A 23,880-nucleotide genomic window follows, 5' to 3' on the forward strand; every position below is an offset into this window, starting at 1 on the left:
GGGAATCAGAAAATACTGGCAGTCTAATCCTAGTTAATGTGACTGGTTATATTCCAAATGACGATGAAGCTGTTGATGCAATCCTTCTCCTAAGCAGTTGAACAAAAAGACCAGGGAACAGTGAACTCCACCTTGAACTCAGTGCTCTATAACTTGCAAGGACCTGCTGCAAGCTTAAAAACTAGTGTGGCTGTATCATGATCCCTTTGAAAACACTGTTCCTGGTGACAAATCTATACATTTTCACATAGCTTTTATAATAATAAAGATGCATTAACTTTTGTAGGATAAAATAAAAGTATTTAGAGCCACAGAGCTTCAGCAAAGGTTGTTTTCCGACTCATATGAAAATGCTGGATGCAGGAATTGGATCAAATAAAGACACATTTTGATAAATCATCCTGGATAAGAAAGACATTTTGAGTGACGAACCATGTAAAACAGTGAATGAAGGCACAAAACGTTTTACTACAAGACACCGTTTATTGACTTGCTTGTTTGCCATCTTCTAGAAAGCACACAATGTAACAACAGTGTAATAACTTAAACACTATATTAATTTAAAATGTCCTGGGCATGATTTTGGAGGAAAATCCTCGTATGTATGTATATTGTTTTGTCAGGTCTGACAGAGAGGAACACTTTGGATGCAGATGAAGGATGACATAAAATGACCCTCATCATTTTAAACCACAAAATAAATCTGTTAGCAATGAAGACATAGTACTTAAGTGTGTTTGTGTCTAAAAGACTGATGATAACAACGGATTTTCCATATTTTGTTGTTTGAAATAACTACTACAGAGAAGCTGTTTTCCTTAGACTGCTTCTTTCATTAACTTCTAAATTGAGTAAATATTACCAAATACATTTACTTTGGATCCAAGGTGTTTTTCAATTTCTGCATTTCTGCTCAGACACTTGGAAAACAACCTGATAATCTGCACATACCATAGATATTACAAAGCAGAGGAGTTGGTGGTGTAATTTGCCTTAAGTGAATTTAGCACAAAGTCTACATGTGGGTCCAACGAGTCCATTACCAGAAGCATGTAGTCTTTGTTATTGAGAAATGTGCATTTGAATTTGAAATGAATCATAATAACCTGCTCTGACACCATTTGGCCACATTATCCATGTTATCTGTGTAAGCACTAATGCTAATGCTTTTATTTTGAAAAGTTACTCATAAAAGCTGAGAGACACACTGTTGACAGGAGAGCCAAAATACACAAGTTTCTGGCATCAATGGAAAGATTTGAGGTTGGACACTTTCAGATTTCATTTTGGATTAGAATGAAATCCTATTCATTCATATATAAAACCAAGATTGAACTGATACAGTTTTGTGGTTTTTATATTTGAAAGTTACTCCGAACTACAATAACATATATTTGTAAAATGTTTTGTTTGATCTTTATTCACTTATTTAATCATATGGGTGATGTGGCAGATGCACAACTGAGAACTGAGCCCTACAGCTTCTGGTAAGAAAAGAAAAAGAAAGGATATCATCCAACCAGATCTCGCATTCCAGTGTCATAAAACATTTGTCAATTATGGAGAGAAGTTGAGGGAGCGAACACTTATGTAAGGTTTGTAAAAATGTGTCAGAGTTACATTAATAAAATAGAAATAAGACAACAGGGAGCATGTTCAGTATGTGTGTGAGGGAGTGTGTGCATGTTAGATGTGCATCAAACTTCAGGCGTATTCTGTGAGGCCGCAGGGTCTCCTGAACTCTTGTCCTCGCTCGTGAATCCACTTGTTTGACACTGACGAAATGGAGAAAAGGACAGAAGAAAAGCATGTGAGGATCATAAATAGCAAAGCCAGTTAATCAAAGTCTGCGTAAAAATTAATAAAAGCCACTCTAAACCTTCACTGCCAACATTTTCGAAACCAGCATATGGTAAACTCATTCTCTTATTACAGTTTAGTGCCCTTGATAGAAGCTGAAATGTGTCGATGATGTGTTTCACCACCTGAATACCACAGAGCTGCACCCCTGCATCTGTAATTATTACCAGTTAGCTCACCACCAGGCAAAGCTGTCTGAAAGCAACACACACAAAGATGCAGATACAGTATCAAGACTGACAGGATCCCTGCTTATTATCCTGCCTGAGCTAAATGAGCCTTTCAGTGTGATTAAAAAACAACATTGTTATTATTATACCAAAAACCCTGTGACAACCTGAGATCTTTTTAGTCCAGTGAGATAACAAAGAAGCTGCCAAATATTGTATATATAATATTAATAAACATGTTTAAAAAACATGTGTTTTTGTCCAGACATCTCCAATGTAGAATTTAGTGACATCTAGTGGTGACGTTGCATGTTGCAGCTGAAATCCCCTCACCTCACCCTCCTCTTTCAAACATATAAGAGAACCTGTGGTAGCCATCAGTTGTCATAAAAACTAAAAAGGTTTTTAGTTTGTCCAGTCTGGGCTACTGTAAAAAACATGGCGGCTCCTAATGTAAATATAACATATTTAAATATAAAGGGCTCATTCTACGGTAAAGAAAACTAAATTTCGTACAATTTAGCTAAAACACACTAAGATTATTTTATATTCAATTTCTGCCAGTAGATACCTTTCACCTGAATCTTACACACTGAACCTTCAAATGCTAAAGATGCAGTGACAGCAAGGACAGCCCCTTTTTGTTTACTTTGTATCCCCACCCAAGCATGATATATTAATATTAGTAACAGGTTTTGTTGCTGTTATGGTAACAGGAAGTGACGCTGTGAATGGTATAACATTGTTTTTCAGCCGTTATATTTTTTCTGTGTCTTTTAACGTCCATGTATGAGTAAGAAACTAACAAGGATTCTTTGGAATTGTGGTCCAGTATTTTCTGACCAGGTACCCAAAAATGTGGTCTATTATGACAACAATTATTATAATTGCTCTTATAATAATATAACAGTGACTTGAAAATTAGATAAACATATATCCCTGTACCATATCATTTAAACAAATGTAATGGGAAGTAGGGATTCAAAAGAAATTTCCATATCGGTATTTTAAAAGAATTATAAAGGATTTTGTCCAATGAAATGGATAAACAGTGGGACACATTTTCTTTGCTTAGTGTCAGTTATAAAGTTCCTGTTCCACCATTGAACATGTCACTACTTAAATATGATGAATCTCAACTCTGACTCACCCCATTTACTTCCTACTAAGACAGGACAGGCTGCATGCCGGGTCCTGTAGTCTCCCTCTCCGCTCTTGAACAGATTATACCAGAACACTGCTGTTCCCTGTGGAGAAACGCAACAGATGATAAAAATTATGGTAACATCTGGTATTGACACGAGAAGGAATGTGAGGATCCAACACACATTAAGACAGATCTGCAGCAGCTTCAAGCTGAGCAGCAACTGACCCACATTTCCCGCAAGAAGACTTTTGTTTATGCTCGTGCCACATTAGAAAAAAAGCACAAAAAAATACCAGGCTTATTTTATGACATTGATACAACTACAACTGTTTTGTGGATTGATTTAAATCCAATGGAAAAAAAACATCTTACATTATTTTTCATTGTTAAATCACAATCTTTGGTAAATTTCCACGCCATACAGAATAATATATAGAGACTCACATGTGAGATTTTCCATTATTCAGCCTTGACCCATAAACTGACAGTAACACTGTTAGGATTAGATTTGTTTCCCCACTGTGGACACGTTTTAAAGCACTTTAAACATGCTCAGTTCTCACATGCACAGAGAAAGACACACTTGCTACTATCACCTTTCTCGGCACGATTGCTGCTCCAAAGTCAGGGAAGACCGTAGCACCTCCCGCCTCCACATCACTCATCTGAGAAAAGAAATAGAAAAAAAACTGGTTGGAAACTTTATCTGTATTTTCTTTCTAAGATAGTGTTTCGTGATAAGATCTAGTTATAATCTTCCATGAATTAAGGGGTACAAAATGACATTATTATTTTCCAGTCAGATTTAGAAGAGAGTAAAGACAGGGTCAAAAGTTGTAAATTTAACTTCAGCCTAATGCAAATGTACACACAGTTGCTTTGTACCTGTACACAGATGTTAACTGAAGTACTTAGAATTGTTTGTGAGGTGTACATTACAAGCTCAAAATCCTAAAGTCTGAATTTAAATTTGAGTCCATATGTCCTGTTATACCCTCTTCAAATCTTTTTCTTATATACACTAGATCACTAATCTACTCAGGCACATTCACATCATGCACCGGAGTCAACACTGAACTTTAAAGGTTATAGGAAATATGACAATTCAAATAAAACAATCATTTAAACACATCACGTTTTGGGTATTTTAGGGTGTAAATATATATTATACAAGTCAGTGTTAACCAGGGTAAAATAAAGTGTGGCTTCTAACTCTAAATGGAGGAAAAAAAACTCTCCACAATATGTACCGGAACTGATTGACAGAAAAACTTTATTTGTAAATATTTGTCTAGTCATTCATGTTTCTCACTCATTCAGATGATGGGATATTTGTCCAAGCATCATTTTTAGAGTTTTCTCTTCCAAAAATGTTGCCCCATCTTGCTCCATTACATCAAGCAACACAAGGTTTCAAACAAAAAGGACATTAAGGCCAATCAGTGCATCTCTGTAAAAGTCAATCAATCCAAGTCCAAGATTGAACCAGAGCTTATACCCATGAATCTAAAACATAAGAGGATGGGAGGGAGCGTAGATTTTTAACCTCCAGCCCGGGCCTTCACTGAACGGCGACTGGATGCACATACTTACGTAGTTCAAAAAAGTCGCCACACGATTTCCCGTGCCTAATCTTTTGAAAGCATCAGGCTCATCTTTCTATGAAGATAAAATTCAAGAATAGAAATACAAGATGAAAAAACTGTACGCTAGCACGCGCACGTACTTACGTAGTTTAGGAAGGTAGCAAGTCTATTTCCATCGCCCTTGAGTTGGTTGTCAAAAGGACGCTGCAACAGATGTTTATAACATTTAACTCACCGCAAAACTCACAAAGGAGTCCGCCACTATGGCACTAAATACGCTCAACATGAAATAAACTACCTGAAGCATTAGTTACAACTTTTATCTGAGTTCCTAATTTAAGAGCATGACCTTTCATTTTTAAATTATTATTTCTTCATGCAAAAGGTGAACATGAAATAACAAAATGAAAGACTACACTCTTCAATAAAAGTTAGGAAATAAACTGATATGATAAAGGGTGAAGACATTATTATTTGTAACATATCAAATTAGATCAGTCATTCCGTACCAAGACAGCTCCACATAATGCATAATGCAATATGCATCACAAGAATTCCATATAGGGTTCCCCGATATCACTATCAGAGAGAGCATATATCAAATCTTCACAGTAAAGACAGACATGCTGTATTTCAGAAGACCATAGGAAGTGGGTTAGGGTTAGGAAAGTATTCTCATAGACATTAATAGACATTACATGGTCTTACATTCATTTCCAGAGGACTAAGCCTAACACCAACTATAGACTATACAGCTGGGCTGGCCTCACCTCAACATTTAAGGATTCACATTATGTAGACTTGCTTTTTGTTCCCATTAGGAAGACAAGTCCCTATAATATGCGAAACACATATAGGTCCCCACAACACAGGTGATATCTGAACATCATAAACACACACATGCTTGTCTTACATCAGTTGTGAGGACTGTCATTGACAAAATTCATTCTCTGGCCCTGTATGCTAAGCTTAATATTTACAAATAAATCCTAAACCACATCTAAACCAAACCTGAAGCCTAGATCCAAGTCAATCCACACAGACACACACGTTTGTACTTCTATCTTAGTGAGGACACTCATTGGCATAATGCATTCCCTAGCCCCCTACCCTAACCATCCAAACTAAATTCCTAACCCCCAAACAGCCTTTTGAAGAAGTGAGGACCGGCCAAAATGTCCTCACTTTCCAAATATGCCCTCACTCTGTAGGGTCTATGCTTTAAATGGTCCTCACAAAGATATAAGTACACAAGTAAGTCACACACACACACGCACACACACACACACTTACCCTTGAGAAGTCATAATGTGGCTCGTACTGTCCTCCGACTCCATAGTTTGCAACCTGGTCAGCATTTGACAAAGATTATTTACATGTATATAAACAAATATTATTAAAATGTATTGGTAAACTAAAGGGTATTTGTGTACATACTGATGTGACATGGTGAATACTGATTTATATTATTTACTAATGATAACTAAGATTTTTACTTGGGCAAAAAAAAAAAACCCACAGAAACAGGCAAACACTATTAGCTAATACAGAAAATATTCATCTGGTTCATTGTACTAGTTTCGGGAATCGAATCTGTGATGCACAGTGCAGGTTAAATAGAGAATTATTGATATATTGTTCACAACATTAACTGGAATGGGGACTATTCTTGGGCAAAAAGTCGTTCCAGTCTGTCATCACTGAGACTGTGGGTGTCTCTGGAAAGACACGCTGCTGCAGAGGTTTTCAGAAACATTTCAATGCTTTTAAGGCCACTGGCAAGAATCTGGTCATTTCCTTTATACTGGGATCGGGAGATGAATCTCAGATGTGGAGTTAGAAAATCTGTTTTTTGTTTTTCAATTTTTCTTTGTGGAAAAAGTGCAACACGGTTCAGACAAACTAGATCAGGCTAAATGATTTGAATCAATTTGTCCAATGTTGTTCTTATTTTTGTGTTATTGGGATATTTGGTACAACTGTTTGTTTAAGTACTTTCTGTTGTATGCATTACTCTACCTGAAGTAGCTCTGCAGTGTCGACTTCGAGGCCTGTGATGTCTTCTATTCTCTGATTGACTCTGGAAATAACCGGATCATCCTCTTCTTCCAACCATGCACTGAAAGAACAAATACACGTGCGTATGAGCATGTAATAGAGTTACGCAGTAAATGGTTGGAATATCTTGGTTTACAAATAAGAAAACATGTTTTATAAATTATAAATACAAAAAATGGATAATATTGAGTTACCTTTTTGATACTCTGTAGTTGGCTGTGGTCAGGATTCCTGTTTTGGGATCACGAACGGTAGCTCTGGCAAGCTTAAAAGAAAAAAAACACACAAAGAAGTGTTTGACATTCATAGTATTGCACAAAAATATCAGTATTATTCAAATGCATATATAATATCTGTTATTTCCTATGTTTATTTGCTCTAAGAGAATAGTTTTATACACTTTGATGTAAAAATGATTGCCCTGTACATTTTTTGTGTCTCCTTGTTAAAACAAAACTGCATTTTAACACTTTCTTAGACGGATTAACCACCAAACAGATTTGGCACAAAAAGAGCAACTGACAAACTGAGCTAATGGGACAAATGTATAGTTTGGGTACAAGTGTCTTTTTTTTTAAGGTAAACATGTCAAGTTAAAAATAAAACAACACTGTTTCAGACATATTCACAAAGTAACGCCAGACACATTGAACTGCCGTCTTTCTTTCACTGGAAATATATGATGTGCAAAAGAAGGGAAACATCTTCAGCAATAAAAGTGAAATCTTAACTTAACCATCAAGTCCACTTGCTGTAGGTAAGTTATACTTGTTGCAATACTAAAGCTTAATATTGACCCTTTATCATTAGAAAAGTAGTCTTGGAATTCATAACCTTTATCATTTTTATCATCTTGCTATTAAAAAAACATTACTTTACATTTTGTTTTATGGTTTGAGATGAGAGAAGTTAATTTATTCATTATTTTTGGCCTCACCCTGGGTTTAGACAGCTCCTTGATCTTCGCAATCTCTTGGTCTGACAGGACGTTCAGGTAGCGTACGATGTGGGGACTGTCCCACTCATCCTCCTCCTTCATGGGCTTCAGCAGGAGACGAGGGTTTTGCTTCCCGTCGTGGTAGCGACAGAACAAACGGCTCCGCTTCGCTTCGTTCTGGTGAAATAAGGAAATAATAAACCCTCTTTTCAACATCAATAGCAAGTATAAGGAAAAAGGGCAAAAAATTCATTCATTCGTGTTCATCACATTGGGAGAGTATTGAGTTTGAGGTGTTGGAAATTAGTTTTTACTGCCCTCTAGTGGCGAAATGTGATTTCACAAGAAGTGGGGGTGGGTTGTTGCAAACACAAATCCTGTTTTATTCGTAAATACTATTAATATTATTATATTATGTTATTATTTTATATGCTATAATTATTATTGAAAATAATAATCACATTGCTTTGTTACACCATTAGATAATTTTGTTCATCAGCATATGAATGTAAACCTTCACTTACAGCAGAAGATCAAGAAGATTTAATGTGGTAAAATCCCAACACTTCTTCGGATATAAATAATAAACATCAAGTATTCTGACTGCCTGTCTGCCTCAGGTCCTAACATTACATCCCACCTCATTCCCCACATGCCTGTATTTATGGTGTCTCACCATTTGGAGCCCCTCTCCTCTGCAGAGCGCCTCATAGATCTCCCTCTCTGGGAGATGGTCTTTGGGTCTAGTGTAGGTTCCCAGCTGGATCGGCTCCTCAGAGGCCGGCTGGTAGTCCTGGTTCAGCTCATTCCGCTGCTTGAACAGTAACCGCTCAAAATAACGGAGGTTTCCTCCTGCCCTCTGGTGGTTGGCGTCTGTAAGTACAAGAAAATGTGGGTTGGTGGTGGCTCAAAACTTTAACTAAGAAGCAGGTTAACCTATAGCGTTGATAAGCATATTCACCAAGTGGCTCTGAGAGGAGATGGATTCCAGTCTCATACCTGTGCATGCTATAACACTATTTATTTCACGGGACAAGTAAACAGGGTCACCACAGCTCTATGAAAAGACGGCAAGCAGCTGTACACACAGGTCTTGCTGCGGACACAAAAGTAACAGTTAGAAACCACCGGCCCTTTGATCTGGAGGGACTACACCCTGCTGCTCTGGCAACCGCTGCAGTGAGAGTAGGGTTGAATGTTGTGATTAGTAAAACAGCAGGAAGACAAACCATAAATTACCCCACTGTAGGGGGACTGTGGTTGCACTGGTCAGCCAACTGGTGTCTGCATGTGTTGTGGGAGGCTACTGAAAAAGTCATAAGTGCTTCTTAATTACATGATAAATGGGCTTTTTTTAGTTTCTCAAGAATTGACAGCATGAACCCATTCACCCATCATATATAGCAACAAGAAAAACAAATAAAGGATTATTAGATTACAGGCCCCGTCTTGCACGCTGCCTACAGCAGTAACTTTGATTGTCTCAAGCCATTTTCAGAAATGACCTCCCGAGGATGTCCGAAATATTGGTTCGGAACTCTCTCCAGAAGTCTCCACACATGAGTGCAGCAGCAGGAGATTCTCTGCTCATACTGGTTCACAACAGCACAGAAATCTCCCGCGAAGGCCGATGCAACCATTCTTTTTGTTGGTTTCATTTTTGCATCTGTCGCTTGTTAGAAACATCATCAACACACCCACTCGCTCAAGGTGTATCCAGAAGGTGATCTCCTGCTGTATTCTCACATCGGCTCCTTCGGACTTTCTGCAGACTTTATACTAAGGGGCTGGCCTGAGAAACACTGCAGAAAGGCCGGAAGCTCTTACTTGGACATTCGCGTTCACACATTCAGCTCCTCTGAAGAATGTCAGGAGGATCTCTCTGAGTTCAGTGCATGTCTGAAAGCAGCTTCAGACTTTTCCCGTCCAGCAGCCACGTTGTAAAGTATTTAAAACCCTTTTAAATTGGCCTGGTGCTCTGAGTAAAACATTTTATACCATGTTTGGACACAAACTAAATGCACTTGTGTCGTGCACCATTCGTCTCGACAGTTAAATGTGAGCCCTGTGTGTAATGTAATGAACCTTTGCTCATGCTGCACCTTACCAATGGCCACCAGGCGGCGGGTCAGCTCGATGGCTCGAGGCAGGTCTCCCATTTGGTAGACAGAGTAGCTGAGGTAGTCCAAAATGTCCGCCTTGGAGACCACAGCTTCCTCGCCGCCATCCAGCTGCTTCAAGGACTGCTGCATCCACAGCACAGCATGATAATAGTCTGCGTCGTTATAGGCAGTTTTCCCCATGTCGTAGCAGTCATCCACCGTCAGAAGGGCATTGGAGTGCATTCCTGTGACAAGATTCACTGAAGTTAAACACTGATAATATCGTACTGTACCGCTGGTGAAACCTTCCTGGGTTATGAACAAGGAGAACAGGTTTGAGCAAATCTTGTAAACAATGTCTGAATGGAAAGAAAAATTCAGATAAAGATATATTGGACAGTATTTTTTTCAAAGAAACAACCTAATCAACAATTTTTGATAAAGGCTACGTACAATCACAGGTAATAATCCAGCACAGCAATTTCTGTCGTAAGATAATACAGGCTTGGCTGATTTAATGGTCTGGCCGAACCCACACCCACACATTTCCATTCTCCATAACATTTTTGCATTATTGTTCATTTCTGCTCCTTAATTTTGAGCATCTCAAGTGACCACTTATAATCACTTATAATTTTAAAGCCCCTAAGTAAAAAGTTGAGGGTTTCTAAATTCTGTGTTTCCTTGTAATATAAAACACGACCATGGTGAGTCAGTGCTGTTTAACACAGTAGATCTGTGAATAGTTCAGTAATTATACCCGAACCCACATACAAACCTAATCTTCAATCCAGCCATGACCCACAACTAAAGTAATTATAATAATAACTCTAAATTAACCTTGTACTTAACTCCAACCCCACCTTAAGCTAACAGCAATCCCAACTTTGAATTCAAACCAGTTGAAGAACTGTCAACGTGACTTCAATCTGTTGGGACATCCAAAACTCAAACACATTTTCACAAGAAGCAAAAACACAACTGTCAAAGAAAATCACTATTGGTTGAGTGCACCTTTTCTTCCCCTCTTTATTTTATAAATGTGCAAATTACTCACTAACTCTAACCCTTTTTAATAGATTGATACATTTTTTACATCACCGCACACTCCCAGGTTACCTGGCAGCTTTCCTCTTGAGAAGGCCTCAGAATCCAGTTGATACGTGTCCTGAAGACGCATCAACGCCTTGGCTGCACCCGTCTCATCCTCCTCATCTGGGAAGTATTGTCTGTGTATGGACATGTTGGAAATGAACCCTGAAGAGAAGGTGAGAAGTTTATTGATAATGAATAAAAACAGAAAAGTGTAAGTGAATGATTGAATCACCAAATCAACCAAATTAACTAAGCAACTTAAGGCTGAAATGATTTTTAGCCCGATCTTAAGATATCATGCTCAAGAATAATTTAAACATACTTTGTGAGGCCACCATGACCTTTGACCTTTGACAACACAATCTAATCAGTTCCTCCTTAAGTCCAAGTGAATATTTGAACCAGGAAATTTCCTCAAGGAAATCTTGAGATATTGTTCACAGGAATGGAAAGAACAGACAACCCAAAAACATAATGCATCTGGCCACTGGATGTCGCCGGCGCGGAGGCATAAAAAAACATAAATCACTCACATTTTTATGATTTTCAAATTATCAAAAGTCAGTTTTGCGATCACTAACTAAAACAAAATGATGATAATTCAATAGACAACCTCAATATCTGTTAAACACACAGACAGCAAAAACTTTACTGACACAGCAGTTCTAGACTTCTCTGTTCTGACCTCAGAAAGATCTGAATGACCAGTATTATCGTCACTGTTCTAACCAAATACAATGCACTTGAGGAACAGAGAGTCAGAAACTCCCAAAGGAAGATTTGACTATTTTCTTTATTCCTCTCCATGACTTGTATGTACTTATTCAGTAGGAATATATTCATCCAGATACCTGACATGATATTTCATATAATGTATGACTAGCAAAGGTCACAATTCAATTTCCTTTTCACTCAGTGTCCCTTTGTATTTTAACTTTTAGCTTCACCGACATGTGAATACATCAGTTTTGCAGAGACAAAAATAAATCCGGATAAATGATAATGGATAAAATGGCTTCGTACAACACAATCTGCTGATGTAAAGAAACAATGCAAACATTAAATTAAATCATTCGGCACTATCCACTTAAGTTTATCCATTCTCTCTACTCTCTCTCTCTCTGTTACTCATGGCCACGTATACAGATTTACTTGTGCATACTCATGCTCAGTTAATCTGTCTCCCACAGATACAGACCCAAGTCTAAACATGCGCTCAGTTCCAAACACACAGACTCAACGGGAGAACATGGCCAAAAAATGCAGAGATGAGGAACATCTGCTGCAGCTACTACATGACCAATCTGTTCTCTCTCCGCTCTTGTGCGGAGCAGCAAAAACTTCTCACATCCGCTCTGCATTTTTTATCCGACCGCTCGCTCTCCGCTTTTGCCCAGAGACGATTCATAAAAAAGTTTTTTTTAAAAGTGGTAAATGCTGCTCTTTCAGATGCAGTGTACGACGTGAAGGGATATTTTAAGGTGGAATGAATGCAAAGTCAGCAGGATGGTAAAAACAAAGGCGAACGGATGCAGATTTAGCCGAGGCAGCAAAAAACGATGCGAATGCACATCTGATTGGATTGAAATATTTTCGACTTGTGCATCTGCTTTAATGCAGACAGACAGGAAAGACTGAACGAGTCTGAAAATAATTAAATAAGGTGTCTTGGTATTGCTTTGGTCTGAGCTGTCGAATACATACATCCAGTGCAAATATCCGTGTGCTCCTATGTGCCACAATAATACCAGCATGCAGCCGAAATTACCCAGACTCGTACACAAATAACGCAAGATGCATGTTTTTCTTGCCCTGGAGGGAGCGGTATTACAACTCATCACGCAGAACACATTACAACTCCAAGCAAAGCTATATCCCAGCAAGTCTGTGTTCACCCACACACTGTTGTGGAGGGAGCTTACCATCAGAGGGGTTCTGCAGCACCAGGCTCTCCAGCTCAGACCACTCCGTGTTGAGTCTCTTCATCAGCTTGTAGGCGTTCACTGGGTGGGCCAGGTAGCCCTCTGGGTCTGAGGTGGACACTCGGGTCAGAGCGTCCAGTTTTTTGGCCCAACTACGAGACAGGACAAACATACACTTTAAAAAATGAATAAACACTCTTACAGTGCTTGTGATAAACTTCCACAGCTCTAAACACTAAAAGGTTGTTAGTATGAAGAAATCGCTTTGTTTATAACTAATGGAATAGATATGCATGTTTAATTTAATTTCTCAGGCATGTTATGAAACAGATGTTTATAAAATGTGTTTTATAACTAATGGAATAGATATGAATGTTTAATTTAATTTCTCAGGCATGTTATGAAACAGATGTTTATCAAATGTGTCAGATATGTTGAGATGATTTTGATAAGTTTATCCAAAAGGAGGGATTTTCCTCTGTTGAATATCACCATGGTAACTTAACACATTAACACAAGGGAAACATGGGGGCAGTGGTTAAGTAAGAGTACTAATTCAACAGTGAAAAATACTTTAACCTTACAAGTTGAAACTCTCTATTCAAAGTAGTAAATGCCTACTAAGTATCATCAGCACTCAAGTTAACAAATGAAAAGTAAAAGTACTTGTTCTGCTTAAAAATGGCTTTGGTGATGAATAGCAAGAGTATAAATATGTATAAATCCTTTTTTAAAATTTATTTGTGAAGTATTGGATAGGATATTAAATCATCTGAGCAAGAACATTATTTTTGGGGTTAATGCTGACATCTAAAACATGGTAAGGGGTCCAAAGTAGACACCGGGGTTAAAAAGGCTGGTTTAATATTTAACTATGTGTTTTGTAAGCTTAAATCTTGATTTGAAAAGTAAATTGCAGCAGATTTCTGATAATTATAGTAGAATAAAAACAGTATTTCCCTTTGTAACACAGTGGAGTAGAAGTACAAGTCAAGTACACATACTTCAAAAGGGTTGTCATCACGTCACAGAGTTAAGAATGTACCTTTTGACTTCAGCCAGCTTGGACTCTTCTGCTTTTATGTACTCCCTCAAAGACTGGACCAGCTCCTTCTCTGTGTAGATCAGGTCTGTCATCTGGCCTGCGGAGAGCGAGACAGTGGTGAAGAATTAACCAACCAATTAATGCTCGTAGTTTATATCTGTTCTGGTTAATTCAACTTCAAAGTGTGAGTGTTTCTGTTTTTGCTGCTTTCTGCCTGTGCTTTAAAAACCTATAAACCTATAAAATGTATTTTGGGTTACTGCTCTTCGCCTCAGCCACAGACTGTGGGGCTTTGATTGTATGTTCTTCCACAGGGAGGTGGTTGGGGTCATAGTAAACAACTCCATGGAAATGTTCAGCCTTGATTAATTCACAGGAGTTGCTAAGGGAAGAGAATGAACAAAACACTTTCATTGTTTCTGTATGCAACGCGTGCAACCGACCGGCCAAGTGCAGTCAATCATTGTGATTTAAGTGACTGTTTGACTCATGAGATGCAGCCTGTTGACTGATGTGGTGCTAAATCTAAGCACTTCGTGTAAATCAGCAATTTTCTTCTCACATATTAGACGAAAGCAGGTAATTGCACAAAACTTAAAGAAGCAGTTTATATTTTTCTTTTTTTTTTATTTGAAGTGGGGGCATCTTAATCTTGCAGAAATCATGATGTGCTTGAGCTAAACTTGTTGTCACAGATTTGACTCAAATAATCCATGGACCACAATAATCTATCTATCATTTTATTCAGTGCACCTCCAAGTTTATCGTTCTGTACTCTGGGGCTTCAACGTGAAATTTACCAAGGAACCAAATCTATACTGGGAGCAGATAAATTGGAAATCTTAAGTTGTCCGATTTAAATCGTACCTATGGATGTGAAGACCTCTGCCTGTGTGGTCCAGCAGCAGAAGCAGAGCAGAGTCCAGGAGATGAAACACAAGGATTTCCTCATTCTGTCTTTTTCAATAACCTGCAAAGAGAAACATAACAACATAGTCATACAATCTAAGATAAAAAAAATTCTGCAGACAGATTCCTTTTTAGCACTCTTCCAGTCAAACTGTGGAAAGGTCCAGCTGTGACCATATTATTTCTATGTCCATCCATAATTCTCTCTGTGCCATTCAAAGCAAATATTTTCATATTTGCTTTGAATGGCTAACAAACAGTATTCTGATTCCAAAAGACGTGATACTGTGTTTCCACACTGGATCAACTGATGGTGCAACGATATTCAAAGTTTCCAGTACGTTTCCTGTGAATGAGTCACTACTGTCTGCTGCCCAGTTCTCATCGTGAAGAATAAAACAAGGACGGTGCGGAAAATAATGGTGTTTTTTGTCTGTTTGGACATTGCACTTTAAGAACACCTGGCAGACTCATCCACACAAACACTTATTTTTATATTATAAAATTTAAAACATCTGCTTTCTAGTTCTTTGTTTTCATTGCTCCCATCTGGAGTTTAACGTGGCCTCCAGATACCTCATATAAATGTTCATGACTAAATAAATCCCGGCTCGATCTGCAGAAAACTCAAAAGTAATTCACTTCCAAAATGTCAATCCAAGCACAACTCCATGACATTTATAGTAAATAATTATTATGAGAAAATCCCTCAACAGCTCAGCAAAGCACTTTGTTTCCAGGTTTATTGTGACCGTCCTGCCAGAAGCTGCCTCCGCTGACATCCATCCTTTCAAAAGAGCGATAGTGTAATCTGGGTCGAAAGGCAGATACAACAACGGGGCTGAAAAACAAGACGACACAAAGATGGATCACGTGGCAGGAACTCAGTCCTGCACTGAGACCTGCTTTGTTTCAGACAAAAAGTGACACCGCTCCACTTTCTCTTTATGGGTATTCTGCTTTACCACATCACTTCACAGTAATGACTGCTTGCTGCCGGCTGAGTGCACGTACAGTACATACACGTCTCTGAATACAGGCCCACGTGCACAGTCTCATCAGTATCTTCCAAAGTATATAATCAAAGGCTTAGTGAAACCGAGGTCCTGAAGCAGAAAAGTGGTACCTTTAATGTTAGCGTCCTCATACTGGTGGTGAGGAATCAACTTATACTTTCACTCACTTGCCAAAAGGTAAGTTGACTTTCTATTGCTGCTGCTAAAATAAAATTACGACAAAATAAGTTGCAGTTTGAGCTTCAAGACACAGAGAAACCAACAATCTGTCAACACACGTGACTATTCAAGGAAAAAGTGCTTCAGGTTAAAAAGGTTGAACAACCACAAATCACAGTGGTTCAGGAGATCGTCTGTAAAATTCTTTGTAAAAACAAACATGGCCCAAGGTAGAATTTCATATATTTGTGACAAACAGATGCTTGTATTGAGGTAAACGTCCAAGACGACTGCACTGTGTGCGCCGACAAATCAGTGAAGGGCTGTGAAATGACCTGAACACATTCAGCAAGTGACTGTGAATTCTATTTCCACTTTCCAGTGTGTTTCACTTCTGCAGGTCTTGCATGAAAAAACCATCGAATAAATCTTATGAGGGATGAGAATGTCTTGTTTTCAGCACTTTCTTTGACTCTCTCTTTTCTTTAGCGTTTACAATTACAGTTATTTTGCTGGCCTACACCACTTTGGGGTGTGAGAGTCTGGGTCAGTGTCTGCGTATTCAAACATTTCAGAATATGACACATTCTTTGCGTTGCTTTTTGGCGTTTTCCCAACACAGAAAAGTCGTCCCGTGTCCTCCACGGAGCAGGAGAGCTGCAGAGCTGTCCTGACATGTTGGGTGTTGCCAGCAGGTATGGCTCACATGCTCACATACTCCATGTGTAAATGAAGAATGCTACATTAAAAATAAAACCAAGCATCCTTGAAAAATTGATGGAGTGGAGTCGATGGAGATTTTTTTTTTTATATAGAGTATTTGCCCCTTGGCAAAATTCTTTCACAACCCACTGAATTAAACAGAATTAAACAGATACAACTACAACATGAAAGAACTATCATATACCATGCATACTTGTTTTTCTCACCTTACATGATTATCGAAAAAAAAAGACATGCTCCCTGCATAAGCAAAGGGATCAGGTGGGGTTTGACTGTGGGGACAGAACATCAGGGCCAAGTCATTGCTTTAATTATCAATGTTTTCAATAAATTATCACATTTAGTTCTTCCTATACAATTGACAAACAGTCCCCCGCAAATTCAATCAAACTACACCAAATTGCACACACTCATAGATCCCAGTCCTCTAAATGTACCTAATTTATTTCATCATGATATCTGCATTATTTCTTGAGATATTCCCAAAATAGTGAAAAAGCATTTTCTCACACTAATGAAGAATAGGGGGGATAAAACTGAAACTCATGAAATCGGCTTAAAAAAGTATTGGGTTCGTCCTTGACTCGTAAACCATCAATGAGGACATGACCTCCTTAGCAGAACTTACTGCCTGACGCAGAGCGAGGCTGAACTCAAAGAAGCTGGTTAAATACACAACTATTTGCCTGTGATTTGCATTTGTTGACATAAAATATATTTCTACCTGATGTTATTTCCTGTATTTACTGAGTTTTTCTTTTATGCTGACTATAAATCAGAACCATTGCAAAATACTCCACAGACTTAACTTTGGTGTTAATTCCTTCACTCTCAAAATACCCAAATCCTTTTCTCAGGGAAACTTCTTCCTACTAGTACGAATACGGTTTCCAGCCTGTGACCTAGTAATGCTTTCTGGTTCATTCAATAGCCAGCCTATGCAACTATTACCAGAGTCTGAAACTACAGACAAACAAACCTCTCTCCTTATAATTTACAGCCTGTGTGATTGCCAGGCTCAAACACGGAGTTGTCTGTTGTTGCAGGCTGCAACACCCCGGTCACATTCCTGGAAAAGGGGCCAGTTACATCTGCTGCCCAACGTTCCCCCAGTCTTGACCCTTGCCTGGTGCTTCTGACAAATGTGGGGAACAACACTGAGGAAAACAGGACAGAAATACATTCACAGTCAAGAGGGAAATCAGATATTTTTTTCTAAACATGGAGGTGTGGTTCCAGTGGAGAGATAAGGATCCAGAGAAACACTCTTTGCAAAGCAGTCAGGATCCAAGGTCTGTAACGGGGCAGGGGTGCCCAAGTTTACTCAGGGAAGAAAATGTCCAACATCTGTAGTTGTCTTGTAGTTCTTCTGCCCCGCTTGACCTCACTCAACAACATATCCACAGTGAAGAACAGCTGTCCTGGCTCACGCAAGTTCCAACTGCATGGAGAAGATATTAAAACGTCTCCATTGTTTCTTTGGAGGGAAAACGTTGTTCAACATCAGCCAAAACTAAAGGATAGAGTCTATTTCAGAAAACATCTTGGTAATAAAACGGATTGTTCTCATCCTTTTTCCACCCCCAGACAGTTTGAAAATAATTTATTTCATAAGAGATGCAAACAACAGCAACGACAAACTGCGGCTAATGTGAGCAGGGGAGTGTCGTCAAGGCAACTAAAACAATAGACTAATATAACAAAGACTATTTCAAAGTTTTCAAAAGGTTTCAGTATTTTCCAACAACACTTGCCTTTCAGAATCAAATATTAAGGAATATATTAATGTATTGGATTTGGGACAGTTAGGAAAAAATATTTAGATAAAGAAAACGAATAAAGACCAGAATGCGTCATTGACAAAGACAAAGAATAAGAAAAAAGATTGAACCAGCCTGGTTTTTGAGGGACTTAGCACATCACTGGAAACTAAGCTGATTCATTCAGATAACATGTTAACAAAAAGTCATGACCCTGTATACTCAACGTTTCCCAGAGGAAAATGTGGAACTATTCAACTCACAGCTGACGAAGCTACACTCATCCTGCTTGGTGTTTTTTCGGAGGTATCATGGTAGTTCATCTTGTCACATTTTGGCAGCGGAGGCCAAATTCCAGTATTTTTTATCAGCGAGGAATGAAAGCAGCCATCTACAGATAACGGAGAATGGGAGCCTGACATTGACATGCTTGACAACAGGAATTTTTCAGTGAACAGAACTGGCATGTATGTATCTACACAAAGCTACGGACAAAATAATGATGCAAAGGTGCACAGAGTCATAATATGAAACAGTGAGTATGTGCATGTAGGCTTGTAGCTTTAACTCTCCTCCAGCAAACAAACCCAAATGAATTTTACAATTAGTTTATAGTTTAATACAAATTTTGCCTAGTTACTGAATACTTCAATATGAATTTTGCAGTATATCTGTCAGGTTAAATATACATTTCTTGTTAATTTAGGCATATTAGTTTACTCCGCCCGTCTGATAGTACAGGAGGAGGTTATTTTCATGAATGGGTTGTGGGTCACCTGTGAGAATGGGAAAGCGGAAACAGTTTTCCAACCACTAATAGACGCCTTACCACCAATTGAGGGGTCTATGGTTAGTTACTGTTTGATGGAAGAGTATTTTCGTAAACCTTTGGTTTTAAAAAGAACCTTTCTTAACTTGGATCGGCAGATGTCTAAGTACGTTTTTGTGTGGCTGGTTGTTAACCCTGCTTACGCAGCGTTTATATAAATAGATCCTGGAAACACTTACTGCAAAGTCTTTCTTCAATTAGAATAAAATAAAAATGTTACACTTAGAGTGATGTTGAGGAATGTAGGCTACGCTGGCAACATCATGACATTGTGAGGAGAAGTTGAAAAGTTTGCTTTGACTTTCACTTCCTCTACACGTCACAAGGGCAGAATGCAGAACCAATAGAGGACGAGCATTTCCACCACAGTTTAGCTGACCCTGTGCATTAGACAGTATCAGGAAGGAAGGACAGAGTATAAATCTCTAAGAACAGCAAACACTGACTAAATACAGTATCTCTGCCAGATTTCTGCTGACCATATGTGTTTGACGTCAAAGCAAAACTTGGACTCAGATCCAATGGAAAGCTAAAGAACATCTGAGGCTATGTTGCTTTTAAAAGCATCCTGAAGTGTGTGTGTGGTAAAACCTGTGATCTATAATCAAACACTGCTGCCAACAGGTTCGTCTGGAACTGGTAGAAGAGTTTGTCCATATTGCTCAGTCCCTGTTTACTGACTTATTCAGACTAAGCTTTAACATAGAGAGACACAGATGCAAGTATTAGTTTAACATAAGCAAATGTCCATATGGTCATAAACACACAAGATTATATACAGATGATCGACTTCCAAACACTTCTCCTGATATGTAGACACTTAAGAATCATACAAGATATAAATGTTGTACTAAATATTAATCCCTCACACATTTAGACAAGTTTTGTTCCAATATCTATGATAAAAAGACACAAGCACACTGGCTGCAGCTTAAACATAAGGAAAACACTGTCGATAATAGCTGAGATCAAGGCTTTAGTACTTTCATAAAACTTAATAAAGCTTCTCTAGGTTCCACCTGCATGTCGTACATCATCCTCCGCTCCACCTGCCTCCACAAACACAGCTACTGCTGAGAGATTTATGACATCCCTCTATTTGCTCCCAGCTCACATTAACCAACAATCCAAAGGCTGCCACCTACAATTACTGCCATTAACACCTGTCTCCTGCTGTGCCTGCAAGACTCCACACTGGGACTGTGTAACCGGGACATTCTGTGTGTTTTGTTTTGGAGATTTTTACTGATAAAATAACTTTGCCGTTCATCAACCACAGTGTATTCACTCATAATAAAGGGTCAGTTCTTCAGTAGAAACTATTAGTCAGTTATTTGTAGACTGAATAGACAGAAAATTAAAAGACAACTTTTTTGTAAGTTCTGTTTTTTGAGTCTCATTTAGCTGAATATATTTTGAAGACAAGTGAATACATCTATTCTTTGACATTTTACAGTGCAACAACTTCACTACTGAAATTGCTAATGGATTGAAATGATTAATCAAATAAATATTTAGCCAATGAATGACTAATCTCTGAGTGTTCACCGTTCACAAATTATAATATTAACAAAATCATGTACGCAGTGTCCTTGTTAGGTTACTGAAGAAAATCCACAGACCGTACTTCAATGTGACTCGGGACGTATAAGTGGGTCGTCCACTAACTCTTCCATTCCACGTGCCCAAGTGTCCTTGGGCAGGACACAGAAGCCCAAATTGCCCCTGAGGGCTAATGTGTGAGAGATGTGCGATAGATAAAGTGCTGCAAATGGATGCACTGTATGAATGGAAAACAACTGTACTGTAAAGTGCTTCGAGTGGCCATCAAGACTATAAAAAGCTCTTAAAGGGATAGTTCACCGAAAAATGGAAATTCACTCATCGTCTACTCACCCCTATGCCGATGGAGGGGTGGGTGGAGTGTTTGAGTCGTGTTGTTGTGTAGGAGTTTCAGGGGTAAACATTGTTACAGCCAAATCCAATACAATTGAAGTAACTGGTGACCACGTCATAAAAAAACCAGCAGAAGAAGAACACAACATGCCTCCATACTGCTCCTGTGGTGTCATCCAAGTGTCCGCAAGCCCCGACATTCAAATTCGGCTCAAAACAGTGTCAATTACACCCTAAAATTCCACTGCCGGAGGTAGAGATGCTACTGCGAACCCTTGGGCAAGAGCTTGTGTGCAGTGTGTGGGTGCGAATGTGGATGTGGCTCCAGACGAGGATATCAGAGGACATTTAGGCTAATAACATGGTGAAAATTATGCCGTTTCAAGTTGAATGTCGGGGCTTGTGGACACTTGTATGACACCACAGGAGCAGTATGAAGGCTTTTTAAGTTTTTATTCTGCTGGTCTTCTGACGTTTTAAGATGTGGTCACCAGTTACTTCAATTGTATTGATTCTACTCTAACATTGTTTACCCCTGAAACTCCTGAGAGTGTTTTCTGGACCCAAACACTTCGCCCACCATCTCCATCGGCACAGTGGTGAGTAGATAAGATTTATCGGTGAACTATCCCTTTAAGTTGGAAGTAGTTCCATACGTACAGATTTGTTTTGTCTCTTTTGGGGGACGCACTAAATCTGACTTTGACTTCAGTGGACTTGATTAAACCTGGAGCTGAGCAGCAGAAGAGTCTCATCCTCCTCCTCCTCCTCGGTCCTCAGCTGGACAGCAGCCGGGGCCGGGTGACGTCAGCTGAGGACAGTTGTTTCTAGAAAGGACGAACACTTCGAGGTTCCCCAGGGGGACCGAGGACCGCACGTGCACAGATCCACGTCCACTGAGACAAACCCCCACAAAATGTCTCCGCCTGGCTCAGAGAGCGAGGGGACAGAAACAACAACATGGGCGAAGTTTCAGAACTTTCTCCTGCTGCTCTGTGGAAACACTGGGACCCTCTGTCTCACGTTACTGAGCAGCGAACATGTCGGAAAGAAACACAGACTTCACGTTCACGTCCACACGCACACACACACAGACACACACACACACACCTCTGCTGCGGCTCCTCTCTTTACAGAACCAGTTCATCTCAGAGTAAAGTCCCGTTGGAGACAGTTATTCACGAAACCATCACTGCGTATTCGGCACGCGAGCTCCGCCGGGGATGTCCACAAGCGCGTTGACGCCAAATACGCGCGAGATTGAACGTTTTCTTACCGTTATTCTCCCGGGGCTTTGAGCAGTACCGACGGTCGGTGGCTCGCAGACGCAGTTGGAGTCGCCAGCTGGAGGGAATGAGCCGCACAGAGAGGGTCTTCATCCGCTGCCACGTACAGAACCTCCTGCAGGACCCACCGTAATACTCGGAGCCGACGCGCAGCCGCATTCCTCGCAGGGGTTCATCGCGCTGCCTTCACGTACACCTTGTAAACTACAGACTCTTGAGCTTTGCCTCGTATGACTGAACCCCAAAGTCCCAAAAGATTATATATATTTTTTTGTCCTGTGCACAAAGGTTATTGTATTGTGGGAACAAATTACTATCACGATGTTTGTGTTTGAATGACTCAGATTCACACCAGATTTGTACCATAGCACGGAGAAAACCGTAGCTGATCAAGCTTTATTTTCACCTGTCATCAATTAAATTCTTGTTGCTCTTGCACAGAAGGAAAACAGGCTCAGCCGGCAGATGGACCACGTTTCAATCATTATACTGGAGAAATTCACAAACTCTTAAAAGCTATGGAAGCTACTTAGTGTTGTCTTTAGGGCATAGACCAGTCATGTCTTTACTGTGCAGATATTAACTGTGTGCACAACTTATTTATCACACAAGATAAAATAAAGAAAATATAATCTTTGGGGACTTCAGGGGCTCCGTACATTCGACTCTTTGCACTCAACAATATAGGACTACATTTGGTTATGTCACATATTATCAAGCACCGGTGGTGCGGTGTAAAAGTGCAAAGGCACTGGACAAAAAGAGATAGACAGCAATACACAGATCTTTTGTAATTAAATCAGAATCAACTTTACTTTGTCATGTATGTGATCACATACTAGGTATCTGACTCCTGTGTAGACAGTGTACTTACACAAATAGACATACAGTAAAAAAAACAGACTACAAAATAAACAGTACTACTATGTGCAAATAGAAGAGTTTAAACTTTATCCTGACGTGGCAGCCACAATGTGGTAACACCAGTAATCTGTAACAGATTAATCTCTACCTTCTTCGATCATCACAAATCTGGTCTTGTTTGACACAACGGGGCGTCTCTGCTCTTGACTAAACACGGAGGTATTTTTGCTAACTTTGCAGTTAAGCTTGAAGAAAAGCACACCAACCATCAGGTCATTTTCACACCTGAGCAGAAGCTTTGAGGTGAGGCTGGGATTTAATACATTACATATTGAAAACTAAATGTCTGGCAAGTCACACACTTGACACATTTCTGAAGCGACAAAATATATATATATATATTTAGTCACTGATGCAGCTATGTTCAAATAATTTTAAATTAATTATGTTTTGCCTTAGACCTCATGTTCTCCGCTTGAGATTGACATCACTGACCTGTCTGGTCACAGGGAAAAA

The 23,880-nt window shown here is 39.3% G+C and overlaps 1 protein-coding gene across 4 annotated transcripts; it reads right to left on the reverse strand.

Annotated features, from left to right (window-relative positions):
- Positions 1-463: 463 nt before the first annotated feature.
- On the reverse strand, positions 464-22,637 carry p4ha2 (procollagen-proline, 2-oxoglutarate 4-dioxygenase (proline 4-hydroxylase), alpha polypeptide 2). 4 transcript variants are annotated; one of them, XM_047343532.1, is made up of 16 exons: positions 22,491-22,637; positions 14,790-14,892; positions 13,923-14,019; positions 12,878-13,029; positions 10,980-11,117; positions 9,866-10,105; positions 8,435-8,631; positions 7,759-7,935; positions 7,016-7,086; positions 6,783-6,882; positions 6,057-6,110; positions 4,908-4,967; positions 4,771-4,836; positions 3,774-3,842; positions 3,181-3,277; positions 464-1,775 (listed from the first exon to the last, which is right to left on the reverse strand). In XM_047343532.1, exons 2-16 carry the CDS (start codon positions 14,872-14,874, stop codon positions 1,705-1,707), a joined length of 1,674 nt encoding a protein of 557 aa, XP_047199488.1. In that variant the 5' UTR covers positions 14,875-14,892; positions 22,491-22,637; the 3' UTR covers positions 464-1,704. The 4 variants fall into 4 exon arrangements, with proteins under 4 accessions (XP_047199488.1, XP_035034730.1, XP_035034732.1 ...); XM_035178839.2 differs by lacking the exon at positions 4,908-4,967; XM_035178841.2 differs by lacking the exon at positions 4,771-4,836.
- Positions 22,638-23,880: the final 1,243 nt, after the last annotated feature.

This window comes from Hippoglossus stenolepis, chromosome 15 (genome assembly GCF_022539355.2).
Source record: "Hippoglossus stenolepis isolate QCI-W04-F060 chromosome 15, HSTE1.2, whole genome shotgun sequence".
Classification (NCBI taxonomy): Eukaryota; Metazoa; Chordata; class Actinopteri; order Pleuronectiformes; family Pleuronectidae; genus Hippoglossus; species Hippoglossus stenolepis.